Source organism: Triplophysa dalaica, chromosome 7, assembly GCF_015846415.1.
Source record: "Triplophysa dalaica isolate WHDGS20190420 chromosome 7, ASM1584641v1, whole genome shotgun sequence".
Classification (NCBI taxonomy): domain Eukaryota; kingdom Metazoa; phylum Chordata; class Actinopteri; order Cypriniformes; family Nemacheilidae; genus Triplophysa; species Triplophysa dalaica.
In genome coordinates, this window is record NC_079548.1 from 16,088,169 (window position 1) to 16,101,689 (window position 13,521).

At 38.8% G+C, this 13,521-nt stretch overlaps 2 protein-coding genes across 2 annotated transcripts; both read right to left on the minus strand.

Annotated features, from left to right (window-relative positions):
* Nucleotides 1-139: 139 nt before the first annotated feature.
* On the minus strand, nt 140-3,689 carry cdk21 (cyclin-dependent kinase 21). The gene is made up of 8 exons (XM_056753184.1): nt 3,601-3,689; nt 2,953-3,210; nt 2,738-2,870; nt 2,380-2,547; nt 1,841-1,950; nt 1,698-1,748; nt 1,495-1,627; nt 140-1,021 (listed from the first exon to the last, which is right to left on the minus strand). The coding sequence occupies exons 2-8, from the start codon at nt 3,180-3,182 to the stop codon at nt 950-952; spliced, it is 897 nt and encodes a 298-aa protein (XP_056609162.1). The 5' UTR covers nt 3,183-3,210; nt 3,601-3,689; the 3' UTR covers nt 140-949.
* A 390-nt stretch (nt 3,690-4,079) lies between these two features.
* retsat.2 (retinol saturase, tandem duplicate 2) lies at nt 4,080-8,924 on the minus strand. Its single transcript, XM_056752855.1, has 11 exons — nt 8,692-8,924; nt 8,304-8,486; nt 7,863-8,104; nt 7,082-7,283; nt 6,631-6,828; nt 6,431-6,550; nt 5,821-5,959; nt 5,591-5,700; nt 5,227-5,393; nt 4,964-5,123; nt 4,080-4,844 (listed from the first exon to the last, which is right to left on the minus strand). Exons 1-11 carry the CDS (start codon nt 8,846-8,848, stop codon nt 4,705-4,707), a joined length of 1,818 nt encoding a protein of 605 aa, XP_056608833.1. The 5' UTR covers nt 8,849-8,924; the 3' UTR covers nt 4,080-4,704.
* Between the last annotated feature and the right edge of the window lie 4,597 nt (nt 8,925-13,521).

The window sequence follows — 13,521 nt, forward strand, 5'->3', positions numbered from 1 at the left end:
ACTCGCAAACCCTTTGTATTACATTTCATTGACATGCAGCTGTCACACAACATTCCAAAAAGACATTTTCAAATTGCATTTGGTTTTACTGTGACATCACTGCCTCCTAATGGTCACCTTATGTAAAGTAAGCTTTTTTACTCTTTGTCTTTTTTTATTTAACTTAACCATCAGGATACAACTTTGAATGGCAATCAAGAACAAAGGTGGCAAACAAATGTGCACAGTGGTGTGTATTACACATCTTCATATAGCCACATATATGAAATTTTTAAATGTACGATACATTGCATATTAAAAATTAACAAAACGTTTAACAAAATTGACAAAGCATATCTCTCTCAGCCCATCCAACAACAAACTAGATGAGTTTTCCTCAAATTCTTCAAAGGGACACACCCGAAAACCAAACAAAACAATTTCGTCTCGGAACTGAAACATAGATTGCCTTAAAAACAAACACTTGTCACTTTACAAATCATGGCAGAAAAACATACTAACTTACAATAAGAACTCATTGAAAAGACATTAAACCTACTCGTTGAAATTAAACGACCGTTTGCTGCAACATACACAACAATTCATTATTATACACCTGTCAGTCAAAAGATATGTTAGAAGCAATCATTGACTATTACTATACGTGCTATTATCAGTAGAAACAGAAAACAAAACAGCCCCTAAATTCTTGATATCATCTATAAACAAAAAGTAAAACAATTCAATCAGTGCTAAGAGCCAAAGTGCACTTCTTCAATACAAAAAATGCATATTTGTGCTAATTCATCTGAAAGATTTCAAAGTATAAAGTCCTTAATCTACTATAGCCTAACTTGTCAAAGATCCAAATCAGTGACAACACCTCTTCTTCATCTCAGTTTATCATCCCGACTTGGTAGGAGGAGCCTATCTCTCTCTGTGACCTCCCCTCTATGTGCTGACATTAGGGTCATGTCAGGAAAGGGTGGGCTAAAGCACTGCAGGCAGAGATGCGATGAGCGGGATTGAATGCCAGACATTGCTGCATCAAAAGAAAAGTGTCAGATGTAAATTCATTAGAGGGATAGTTAACCCAAAAATAAAAATATTTCCATGAATTACTCACTCTCTAGTTGTTCCAAACCTGTATAATTGTCTTTGTTTGGACACGGAAAGATATTTGGAAGAATGTTTGTAAACAACCAGTTGACCAGTTAGACCCCATTGACAACCATAGTGGGAATAAAAGTTACTATGGTAGTCAAAAGTGCCCCAGAACTGTTTGCTGTCCCACATTCTTCAAAATATCCTCTTTTGTGTTCAACAGAACAAAAAAATAAAAAGTATTTTTCCTACTATGGTAGTCAATGGCGTTCAAGAACTGTTTGGTTATATGCATTCTTCCAAATATCTCTCTTTGTGATCATCAGAAGAAAGACACTTATACAGATTTAGAACAACTCAAAGGTTTCCCTTTAAAAGCTCTTCTTCTAAGAATCGATTTGGTATACGTACAGACAGTAAGTCATTCTCTTCATGAGACAGGTTGGGAAGAAGTTGTGTTGTTGGCTTTTTCTCAGCCCAGGAAGGACTGTAGCAGACAGCACTTTCTATAGGCCAGTCCTTCTCACCTGGCACACCGATAACTCTGGGAGAAAAAACATGATCAGAAAAAATGCTTAATTATTTGACTGCAATTAATATTGTTTTCTACTCACTCAAAAATCTTTTGCAGCTGTTGGATCTCTGTAAATTCATGAAACAAAGGCCTGTGGAAAAAAATAATATGATTAAATGGTTTACCACTAAAGATGTCACTTCTCATAGCACCAGCACATTGATAAGATTGTTCTGCTCTCACCTTAACAAAAAGAGCTCTGCAAAGATACAACCAGCGCTCCAAATATCAACTGAAGACATGTAACTCGAGTGAAGCAGGACCTCAGGAGCCCTGTACCACAGAGTCACAACCTATGGACACAAACTCATTTCATGCAGGGGTTCGCTATCAATCCTGTAGAGGGGGTCGGACTGGGGACCCCCAGAAGGTTGCAAGGGGTCCATAGAAAATTCCAGGCAAAGCGAGATAAAGCAAAACTTGGGAAAGCCAATCGAACATTTTCATTGTATCTTTTCTAAGTGTTAATCTGCTTCATGCATAGTTTCCAGAATTGTTTACATTTTTTAAACTATATGTTGTCTTTATAGTATCTAATTTTTTATTTATCTAACAAAGTTTAAATGTTTCTTTACACATAAAAAATATAGATGGATATGTATTTGAGAAAGGGGGTCCCTCACAAAAGGTTCATGTTATTTTGGGGTCACTGGGATCATTTGAAAATCCCTGCACTGTTGTACTCTGGGATTGAATGTTCATCGAAATGTGTATATTCTTACACATGGGGTGAGGGCGATGTGGTTCGTATAGATCCTAGCCAGACCAAAATCTGCGATCTTGATCTCTCCTCGACTGCTCACGAGAACATTGTCTGGCTTCAGGTCCCGGTGAATGACGGTGTTAGTGTGGAGAAAGTCAAGTCCACTAAACAGCTGACGCATTACGTCCTAAACAAAGACGAAGTCACAAGAACGGGGATGAGATGCATTTAGTTTGTCTCAAAAGGATGTCAATATGATATGTTACAATATATTCTATATAAACGTTAGAACAAATAGAGGGAATATCAAACCAAACAGCTTATATGAGAACGAAAATATACGTATAAGACTGGAAGCAGACTGGAAGATATAAAACCTTGATCGTGTCCCTGGCCAGGCCCTTCTCTGATGCTCTGCTGAGAAATGTGGACAGATCCTGATCAATATACTCAAATACCAATGTCAGGTCAAAGATCTGGTTCTGCCATCCAGCCGAGACATTCAGCAGCCTGTGGGGAGATGTAATCAAATACAATCATTATCAAAGGAAAAACTCTACCGACTGGGTTGTGTGATGATATCTGAACTCACTTGACTATGTTTGGGTGGTTGTAATGCTCTAACTTCCGCAGAAGAGCCACTTCTCGTATCATGAACTGTGGGATGCCAGTCTCCGGGTCCTCGGAGATGTTGAGTCGCTTCACCGCAACGAGGCGCTGGCGGTCACGGACCTCTCGGGCCTTGTACACTTTTCCATAGGCGCCCTGGCCAATTTCTGCCAGGATCTCATAATCTGACAGTTCCCAAGAGCAATCGCCCATATTTTCATGAATCTAAAAATATGTGTTACTGTGAAAGATAAAAAAAGATGAAGTAAATAAATAATGCGCATTTACCGGTTTCTTTGCTAATATTATTTGGACTGCATGACGTTCACTTAATTAACAACACGGACATAAATATAAAACTGATGTAAATGCATGATTACGTAAACATTATTTCGGTTTTGTTTTTAGTTTGCACTTAAATTAATCTAAAATGACGTGACAGTAGCAAGTCTATCAACCATCAATCTAATCCATCTTAATCGTGTCCAATGTTATATTTGTGTCTGCCTAAACGTGTTTATTACAAACATTCATAACGTGGTAAGCAAGCTAAATTACTTCTTTAAACGATTAGAAAGTTCTCTGCAAGAAACAAAACCCATGACATAAATCATTTGCGTTTCTAACTTACCTTTATTGCTAAAGTCATCAAAAAAACAAGATTGTTAATGTCACTGACACGGATCAATATGAAGCGTTTGCCATGATTTTAATAAAAACTCGTGCTGAGAAGAGGTGCGGGGTTTATATGGGTCTCTGTCATTGCACTAGCCAATGAAAAGCTGTGGATTTTCCTTCGCATGGATTTCCCACCTCTCATTTGAACTCTCATTAAACAGTTAATTTGCATCCCACAAGTTTTGAGAAATCCAAAGTATTTTCTCACATCTGACAAGAAAAGTGCACATTATGTAAAGTGTCATGGAAATGATGTCAGCATCACAACAATTTACGTAAAAATTCAGATTCACTCAAGTATTTACTACTCACTGTAAAACAAACTAAGTTTAAAGTTATTTATATAAAATACTACATCTGCATTGAAAAGCAATTTTAGGATACTTACATAAACCACACTGCCCTCTTGCGGTGACACATATAGAAATAATCTACATAGTAAAAAAACTTTATTGATTTATTAAACACTTGGTTTCATTCTTTAATGAAAAATCAATTACAGTAAGTAAGATGCATAGTTGTCAATGGTTACATGTGCACATGGCATCATTATTTGATAAAACATCTGGATTAGCAAGACTGCATTAATACTCTCACAAAATTGAAATGCATTACATTCAATTTGTAAACTCCAGTTTGCATGCAGTCTGTGCTAAGTGCCCTTTTTTAGTGTTTTGCATATTGATGAACAGGAAGTAGATTTAATTGATGAAACAAATATGATGACATCTTGATACAGCAAGTGTACAATATCACAAAAGCTTAAACAAATTTGTTTCCCTTTAATGGTTTCCTCCTTGTAAATTCAAGATGTCTGACAGTTTAACTAATAAGACACAACTAATAAAACGGATGTTGGGTTTTGAGTAGTAGTTTATAAATATTCCATTAATCTCAAAGATAACCTCTGTCCTCTGTTTAATAGCTCTTGGTAATGATTATGAAGTAGGCCCACACAGAATATGTCCACACTCTTAAAACATTTTAAGATTATACAAGAATTGTCCTTCAATTAAAAGTCAGCTGATACTGACTGGGCAGGATTACAAACTACTTATTATATCTTCTTGTTCTTGTTCTTAACCTTCTTAGCAAGAGCAATGCTATCCAGGTGAAGATTGCGATTCAGAATGGCCGATCCACACGTCAGCGCCCCCGCCAACGCTCCGGCGAAGCCGCATAACATTACGTCCTGACCTGAGAATAACATCCAGAGACAATCAGTGAGACCGATACATCTCAAAACACATTTGAGCAAGACAGACACAGTTTCGCATTAATAAATAAACACATGTCGACTCACACCATACACGTACCAGTGAGGAGGAGGTTTTTAATAGGAGTATGTGGTCTGATGGCCGCGTTCATTTCTACTGTAAAGCGAGAAAGGCAATGATCTATACCGTAGATCTCTCCTTTAGATGCGCCGATATAGTGTTGATTCGTGATTGGGGTCCCTGCATCCACGTATACAATCTACAAAAGTAGAAAAAGGGTGAACACTGAAGAGTAAGAGAAAGGAGCAACTCTAAGACAAGCAGAGAGATGACAGACTTTTCGAGACGGTAAAACCGCATACCTTGTCCTTGATCTTAGGATAGATCTGTGTCACCCTTTCCAAGATAGTATTGATGACAGTCTCCTTCAATTCTTTATATTCTGCATTTCGGTTCTTCACTTTATCATCCTTCCACTCTTCAAACCATGCATAGTCAGCAAAGCTAACAACAGTCAGAGTAGATTTACCTGCGTAGAAAAACTAAATAGTTTACATTAGTGTTTACAAACATTGTTTACCGGCAGCACCTCTGGGTTCTTCGGGTTATCTCTTGATTTAAAAAGAGCTGTGTGATTAATTACAAATGCAAAGTTAAAGATATCAGAGAACCACAGCACGTATTTTTTGCTGCTTGGTACTTCTATACAGGGCACCCTGTCTATACCTGGTGATCTCTCCTCCCAGGTGGGATCTTTGGCAGAGGGTGAGGCCACAAATATCATAGGGATGCTCTTAACAGATTCTTCTCTTTTCCCCTTCATGTAGCCCTCAACTCTGATAGAAGAGCAGATGTGGACAGAAAATGAGAGCAGAACTACTGTTGTCTAGAGCAACAGTGGTTTAGAAAATGAAAGATGCTGGTGAACACTATTACAGGTTTACAGTGACACTCACACGTCATCCAAATTGTTCTCGGCAAAGATCCAGTAATTGTCTGCTTTTAGACCCAGCTCCTCTTTTGTCCCTTCCAGACCAATGAAGACACTGAGACCACCGTCACCATTATGCACCATACTCAATTGTTTCTGGATCGCTGCACAGAGAAGCTTTTGGTCATTTCAAAATCATGCACATTGTCGTTCATCATTGCAGACAGACACTCAATGTTTGCACTGCAGTACAGAACCAAGTTTCAGCTATTTAAAGAAGCACTTTGTAGTTTTTCGACCTTAAAATAACGTCTTCAAAATGATTTCAGGGTTAGAACAACTCTTAACTGGTTGAACTCTACTCCTGCTGGTACTTGAACAGCGTCTGTGTTCGGATCGGTACACACAGCCCCGCCCATCCCCTGCCTGCGGAAGAGTGCGAAATGGTTTCCAAACTACGTTTCTTCTTTCCTCAAAAAATTCACGTGCATTGCCCTGCCCACGGGGAAGCTTAAACTGCGACATTATTTACGACACTGGTAACGGACAATTGCGTTTATCAACCACATGGGGGAACCGTGAGCAAATGTTCTAAAGTGCTGCTTTAATTACAATGTAAATATAGACTCTCTTACCAGGCATGGCCTGCACATCTTTGGGTAGAAGATTCTGGTATGTGTTTAAGATTCCAGCATCTGAAATCACCATGGGAGCGTGTATGTGCACTTCCTCCTGACCCTTCAGAACACTCACACCTGCATGCATGCCAACCAAACCCTCCGGTTAGTACAAACTTGTGCTACATGTATAAAAGCTTAGAGAGCCAATCTCTTACCAATAGCCTCTTTAGCGTCATTCAGAAGTATGCGGTTGACAGGTGCTCTAACAAGCACTGCCCCTCCCGCCTTCTCAATGATGGGGATCATGTGGTAGGCAATCTCGCTAGCGCCACCTTTTGGGTACCAGGCACCATTCAGATAGTGGCGCACGAGCAGACTGTGCATGGAGAAGCTTGATTCTTTAGGCATTTTACCTGTTCAAAAAGAGTATCACACAAACACTGAATAACAGCTCTGTGGGCAAAACAACGACAGTACCCATTCACTTCTGTTGTACCGGTAAAAAACCAATGCAAGGCAATGGGTACTGCCATTAATAGGTTTCCAACATTCTTCAAAATATTGTTTTTTTGTTCTGCAGAAGAAAGTCAGTCAAACAGGTTTAAAATGAGGGTGACTAAGAGATGTCCCTTTAACCACTTGGACCGCTCAGGTGGATGACCTCACCATAGGTTCCAAAGATGTAGCTGAACACAGCTCTCAGGTCTTTATTTTGTGTGAGCTCATTCACCACCTCGGTCAGGGTGTGTGAGGCGTAGCGGAAGAAGGAAGAGATACGATTGGCCAGACCCGTGTACACCAGGAACTTTGCAAGAGGGACTGGTACGAGCTTCAGCAGCACCATGAACCACACACCATCACCAACTTTCTGGAGGACACATTAAGAAACAGGGTCACACCTTCACAGTGGTTATCTGTCAATTTGTGTAAGGTCATACATTGTGTAGTGACAATCATTACAGTCTCATAAAACAGATGAGAAGGTGAGGTCTGCTGTGACTCATTTTTCCCCTGGAGACACTTTGTATGTGCCTATGCAGGTGAAAGTTCATTGAAATGACGGCTTATTGTAGGGCTGTCACAACAGTTAAATAATCATTTGTCAAAAATACATAACCTAACTGCAATTATTTCAGATAACAGCAATTACTATAGACCTTTAGAAGACAACGTGTGTTCTATATTATCTGCATCGGCCCTAAAGTATATATAGGTATTAAGTTCTGCTTTGAAAACACACACAGAAACAAGATTCTGAGTGTATCGTACATTTTCGGATTAAAATTAACATTTTCATACATATTTATATCTTTCAACCTTATTGTAAAAAAAATTCAAATAAACCACATAAGTTATAAAAATGCTCTAGATATGTAACAGCTTTCATACCACAAGTTAGACCTATAATCTAATATAAAAAAAACTATTCAGTTTATTCCCACAGTACCTTGGTAAGTCTCATATATTCATCAATGGCCTTCTCCTCCCCTGGAAAATATTTCTTCAGTTCGTCTGGGAAGCGTTTTCTTCCACTGTAGATGGGGTAAATGCGACGTTCCTCTGGGGGGCCCAAAACCACATGGTCATAGGGGTTATCCAATGGCTCCCACTGCAATTGTCCATTGGTCATTTGATCGACAATGCAACGCATGGGCTTATGATCCAGCAGCTCGCCAATATAGTGTATGCCTTAGACACAGGAAAAGAAAGGACATTTAGATCACTCCAAACATATGATTACATGATTACTTAAGTGCATTGAATAAATAGCCAGAGAGCTGTACTGATAAATCTGAAAAATCATGCAGACATGTAAATACAATTTGGTCATGTAGTGCAACTATCTAGCTTCGTTGCTGATCAAAGTACAGAAGCAAATCAATCTTACCAACATCAAACTCAAAGCCCTGCTCTGTGAAGGTGTGACAGCACCCTCCGGCCCGGTCATGTTGCTCCAAAACCAGAACCCTTTTACCTACTTTAGCCAACAGGACAGCAATTCCCAATCCACCAATGCCACTGCCAACAACTATTGCGTCCAAGTCCTGAGGGATTCTAGTTGCCAGAAAGCCTGGACATGAAAATAAATGTGCAGTTAGACTTAATAGATACGTCACAAAAACAAAACAAACGCATTTAATGCATGCTATCTGTCTGGAGATATTTATTCAGATACAGCGTTCTGTCCCAACAGTCGGCGCTGTTAAACGATCTAATGTCAACAAAGCTTGCATGAAGTGTCGGCGTGCACTTGGATCAAAGTATCCTCGACTCACCTTGCTTTAAAACTTTATTCTTCACCTTCCGATCAAACACTATGGGTTTCGGCGCTTCGCGGGTGTCGATGTCAAAAGGGTTCGGTCCAGTTCCCAACACATATTTGAGAAGAACAGCAACTAAAGCTATACATATTATGACAACAGCGAGCCACATTTTGCACAGTACAAGTGTTGTCAAATGTTATAATACAAGAAAGCTTCCGCATGCCGTATGTTCAAGACCCCGCCTCCTCGGATGTTTCTTGACCAATCGACAGTTGTTGTAAAATTGCGTAAGGTTTGCTGCGTGACGCGTTAATCAATTTCAATATAAAGGATCGCTTAGTGCAGATTGGCCATTGTTGACAATATATGAATACCCTCCACATTTCAATTTCAGATATTCCCAGATTTTGTGGCATTGAAATATAGGCATTTATCATACATTTTATGTAATCAAACATCAGAAAAATAAGACCACCAGCCAAAACTATTGTTATCACAACATTGTTTTGAATGTATGTAATATTATACATTTTTATAAGGGGCCCGGGAAGCAATGTCCCCTACATAAGCGGTCTAGCAAGACGACTATGAAATATTCTAGACCAGGGGCCGGTTGGATAAGATGCTTAGACTAGATTTAGATCATGTTCATCTCATTTTTTTCATCAAGACTGGTCATAACTTCTTTAAATCAGTTAACTAAAAAGGTAGCTTAGGCTTATTGAAATATGAAAAGTATACTGAAGAGTCCTTGTCTGTTAGAACAGCTGTTAAAACGCAGTCTACCGTTAGCGGTGTATAAGTTTATGCAACTGAGTCCGACCTTTTTGTAAGCAAGGGCTATCTGAAGAGTGAGCGCACAGTGCTTGTGACATGCACCCAAAATCCTTCCTCTTCACCCCGGACACAGCTGTTCGTGGAAGCAACATCGAAAAAAACACTTCAAACAGTCCACTAAAAGGCCACGGAGAGTTGAAGAAATTAAATGGGTTATATTTATTTTTTGGTAGAACTTGAATAAAGGTTAAACTTTTAGCTTTTCTGAAATCCAAACAGTGATTACAGCGAGCCCAAACACAAAATGGCATCCTCTATTACTGAACACAGCTCGTCCTGCACAGGCTACATTAGAGAGGTTCATAAATGTGCTGTTGGTAATGTATGTGTTTGAACAAGCATTGCGCCGATTTATGTTTCTGCTTATGTATATACTTGTAGAATATTTTAAAGTTCGTGATCGGTGCCTCTGTCACGTGAGAGCTCTGTCATGTGACCGTGACGTCAGCTGATTGTAGGGCAGATTTAACTTAATACTGAGACTGTAAAAATGTGAAAGAAATAGGCTATCTACAAATTTCTCGATTTGCTGAGGGAAACATCTGTACCGTTCATTGCACATTATATGACAGTTGAGTTTACATGAACAGCATTTTGCATGAAATACTTTTTTTATTTTCTATAAATTATATTCACTTCCACTCTAATGACAGCGTTTAAAGTGAATTACATTTAACTCTATTTATGATGTAGAAATGTGTATGCATAAACTCATAAAGTCTAATATTTTATAATCATCTTTGGGTAGGATATTAATTCTCCAGGTCATATCTGAGCCCAAAATGTACACTACTTGTACTGTTTCAAAATAATACAAATAAGTACATTTAATAACTTCTACATTGTAATAACTGTTTATTCTTGTTAGAAGATTGTATTGTTTTCATTTGCCTAATTATGAACACAAATTATTAATGACAAACCATTTAAAAAGCACACACATTTAGGCCTATAAACTTACACACAATTACACACCTAAGTGAGGTGAATATAAGCAGCTTTTTAGGTTTTATTATGCATTTGGGAGAGTACTGAAACTAAGTTAAAACATTCTACTTCACATTGTTTTTGCTCCTTGGGAAAGTAGGGTCATATTCATACTGGCCAATCAAATCTGTTATTTGACTTTCAGTGATATGCTTTTTATTTTCATTAGTATTTCGCGAGGCAAAACAAAATACATTTATTGAGATTACCGATTATCCCAATTCAGTGACATGCGTTTTAAATGATATTTTAATAACAAATAATGTATTATTATTGTTATTATTAATGAAAACATTTAACCCTTGTTTATTTGGGGGGGGGCGCCGGTTAGGGATCTGAAAAATGGATGGGTGGCGCTGAACCAAAAAAAGTAGAGAACCACTGATCTAGAGGGCTACTTGTTGATAAAATACTGTAACATGTTAAAAATGTTGTTAATACAACCATGATAGTTAATGTGCGTTGCACTTTATGTTATTTCCTTAAGGGGGCTGTTATTGGATGTAGTTGGAGCGCAGGACGCTCCGCCCCTTGTTTGGTGTGTGAGTGTGAAGCGGCTGGAGGAGGTCGAAAGGACGGGAGCCTTCTTGTGCAAGTGAAGTTCTCTGATACAGCCAGATGTGAACGGCTTGAGGTATGGCCGACAACAGCCTGAATAAACACCCCTTTGTTCCTGTAGTCGTCTCATTATTATCTGAAAACGTTACAATACTTTTCAACTTTAAAGATGTGATGCATTCATTAACATATTTTTGCACTTGAATATATCAAAGCTTGAAACACATGCTAATAATAACATTTTCATGACAGATATGTAAAATCGCATTACCTGTTTATTTTGATAACATGCGCTTGATGTAATGATGCGTTTTTACATGGCCATGGCTTTAAAACGGAAAGCGTCTGTAGCGGGAAGACACAACGCGAAGCAAAGAACAAGAAGGCATGTGTTTTGTACTATTTTCAAAGTCTAATTCAGTTTTGCCAAATTATGCAAGTACAGATTTATTAATTTAATGTTTTTCCACTGGCACACAGGTGCCGTTTAACTTGTTTTAACTATTTAGGGGTCGTCTCAAAAGTTACATATGCTACACAAATACACGTTTCTAACTTCAATAGCAGTTAAAGGGAATGACTTACAGTCACAAAACCAGCTGTGTTCATTTGTCTGGATAATGCACAACTTCTGTCAAATAATATGTAAATATTGCTCTGTATTTCACTACTGTATGAGTTCATTCACAAAATATACCATTATTTAAAGCTCAACAGGGAACGGCTTACAGTCACAAAACAAACCGTACAAGGTTCTTGTGAGTCTCAGCTATAATGCACATCACTGCAATCCGCTGTATTTCGTTTGCACATGATAATAAGACATTTTTGTCATCAGATTAAGATAGTTATTGATGTGTTTTCATATTATTTATATGCTTAGGTTTATTGAGTTAATTATTAAAATGTCTGAATTTGAGAGGGAATGTGAAGAATAGGTGTCCCCCTGTGACAAAACAATGGGGAAATGTAGCGGATATATTAATGGCTCAGTCAGAGCCGAAAAATCATAAGAAAGAGAGGAAAATTTGGGAAGGGAAATGGAGTCAGATGTGTATTGAAAACGGATGGGTAGATCCGGAAAAACTGTTGGTTAGATTGCCGGCAAACGTTAGAGACATGTTGATGAAGAAAAAAAAGAAAAAATATAAAGTGGTTAGAAAAGAATAAACATAAAAATAAAGAAGTTAAAATGATGGAAGAATTAAGACTATGGAAATGCATTGCGCTTACGGCCACTGCTCTGAGTCCGGTTAAAAGAGAGGGGGGAGAAAATGTGCAGACAAAGAAGTCAGGAAGTGAACAGGGAGACACCTCTGAACAAACAGCATATTCCCCACCCCCAAAACTATATCAAGACTTGCAACTATTGACAAAACCACCACCGTATGACGCAAAACTGCAGCAAGTTATGGTAAAATTAAACCAAGGAAACATAGTAAAGAATTGCCTGACACAATGTTTGATATAAATGAAATAAGACAGCAATTACACCAAATAACAAGATTAGCCAGTTGAACAGCACAGCAGTTAGCCCCCGAGGGAGAAGAACAGGGAGAACAAATTCCACAAGGGGAGGGGGAAGAGCAGTGTGGGGAGCTAATAAATCACCACACACCCCGTGTTTCATTGCATAGCAGACAGAGTTTAGATAGTGCTGAAGGAACAATTGCAAAGTCAAGAGAAAGAATCTCACTCTGAAACTGAAATTGGCTAAAATCTGTGCACAGACAAAATTGACCTGGTTATCTGCACTCCCTCTAGCATTAATGTCTGTACGTTTATTCTGTTAACAGGATTTCAGGCTTTACACCATTTAAATTGCTTACAGGTCGATCTTTTCCAGGACCAACCACACCACTGAGACCAGACACCATTAAACCGTTGTCACATTGTGCATATTTTGACAAACTAACTGCTCTGATCAAAAACTTTTCCCAGAAAGTCACACCAGGACCTGAACCAGAACCTATTCCACGACCCATGGAGTGGGTATGACTGAGAACCTTCCGCAGGAGGTGGAGCGAACCACGGTGGTCAACACATTGCGTGTCACCTCCCGAACATCGCATTGTGTCCGCCTTGAAGGGAAAGGTGACATGTGGTACCATTTGTCTTCTTGTGCTGCTTGTCATCCACCAGGCAGGTCTCTGGAATAGACGGCTGTGGACCTGAGATCTCAGGTCCAAGAGAGGGAGGGTGTTGAAGGTGAAGTACAAGGGAGCGCAGAAAAGGGAACATTACAGGTCATACACAAGAAAGGTGATATTTTTACCATAGGAACCTCTAGCGCACTGTGTAAGTGAAGATTGTGCATATGGGACAGGTATTGCAGTAACATTTAAGAGTAGGTATGGTGTAGAAAAAGTGAGAAAACAAAACAAGAAACCAGGGGAATGTGCAGTAACTCAAGAAGAAGATGGTAGAACAATTTTCCATTTAATCACAAAAACAAAATGC

Bases quoted from the DNA above. Each gene is read 5' to 3' on its own strand.
- cdk21 (XM_056753184.1), bottom strand. From the start codon at position 3,182: ATGGGCGATTGCTCTTGGGAACTGTCAGATTATGAGATCCTGGCAGAA. The intron at 2,871-2,952 runs GTGAGTTCAGAT...ATCTCCCCACAG, and splicing joins AACCACCCAAACATAGTCAA to GCTGCTGAATGTCTCGGCTG. The intron at 1,628-1,697 runs GTGAGTAGAAAA...TTTTTCTCCCAG, and splicing joins CAGCTGCAAAAGATTTTTGA to AGTTATCGGTGTGCCAGGTG.
- retsat.2 (XM_056752855.1), bottom strand. From the start codon at position 8,848: ATGTGGCTCGCTGTTGTCATAATATGTATAGCTTTAGTTGCTGTTCTT. The intron at 5,124-5,226 runs GTATGCGGTTTT...CTACTTTTGTAG, and splicing joins ATCCTAAGATCAAGGACAAG to ATTGTATACGTGGATGCAGG. The intron at 4,845-4,963 runs GTACGTGTATGG...TGTTATTCTCAG, and splicing joins TAAAAACCTCCTCCTCACTG to GTCAGGACGTAATGTTATGC.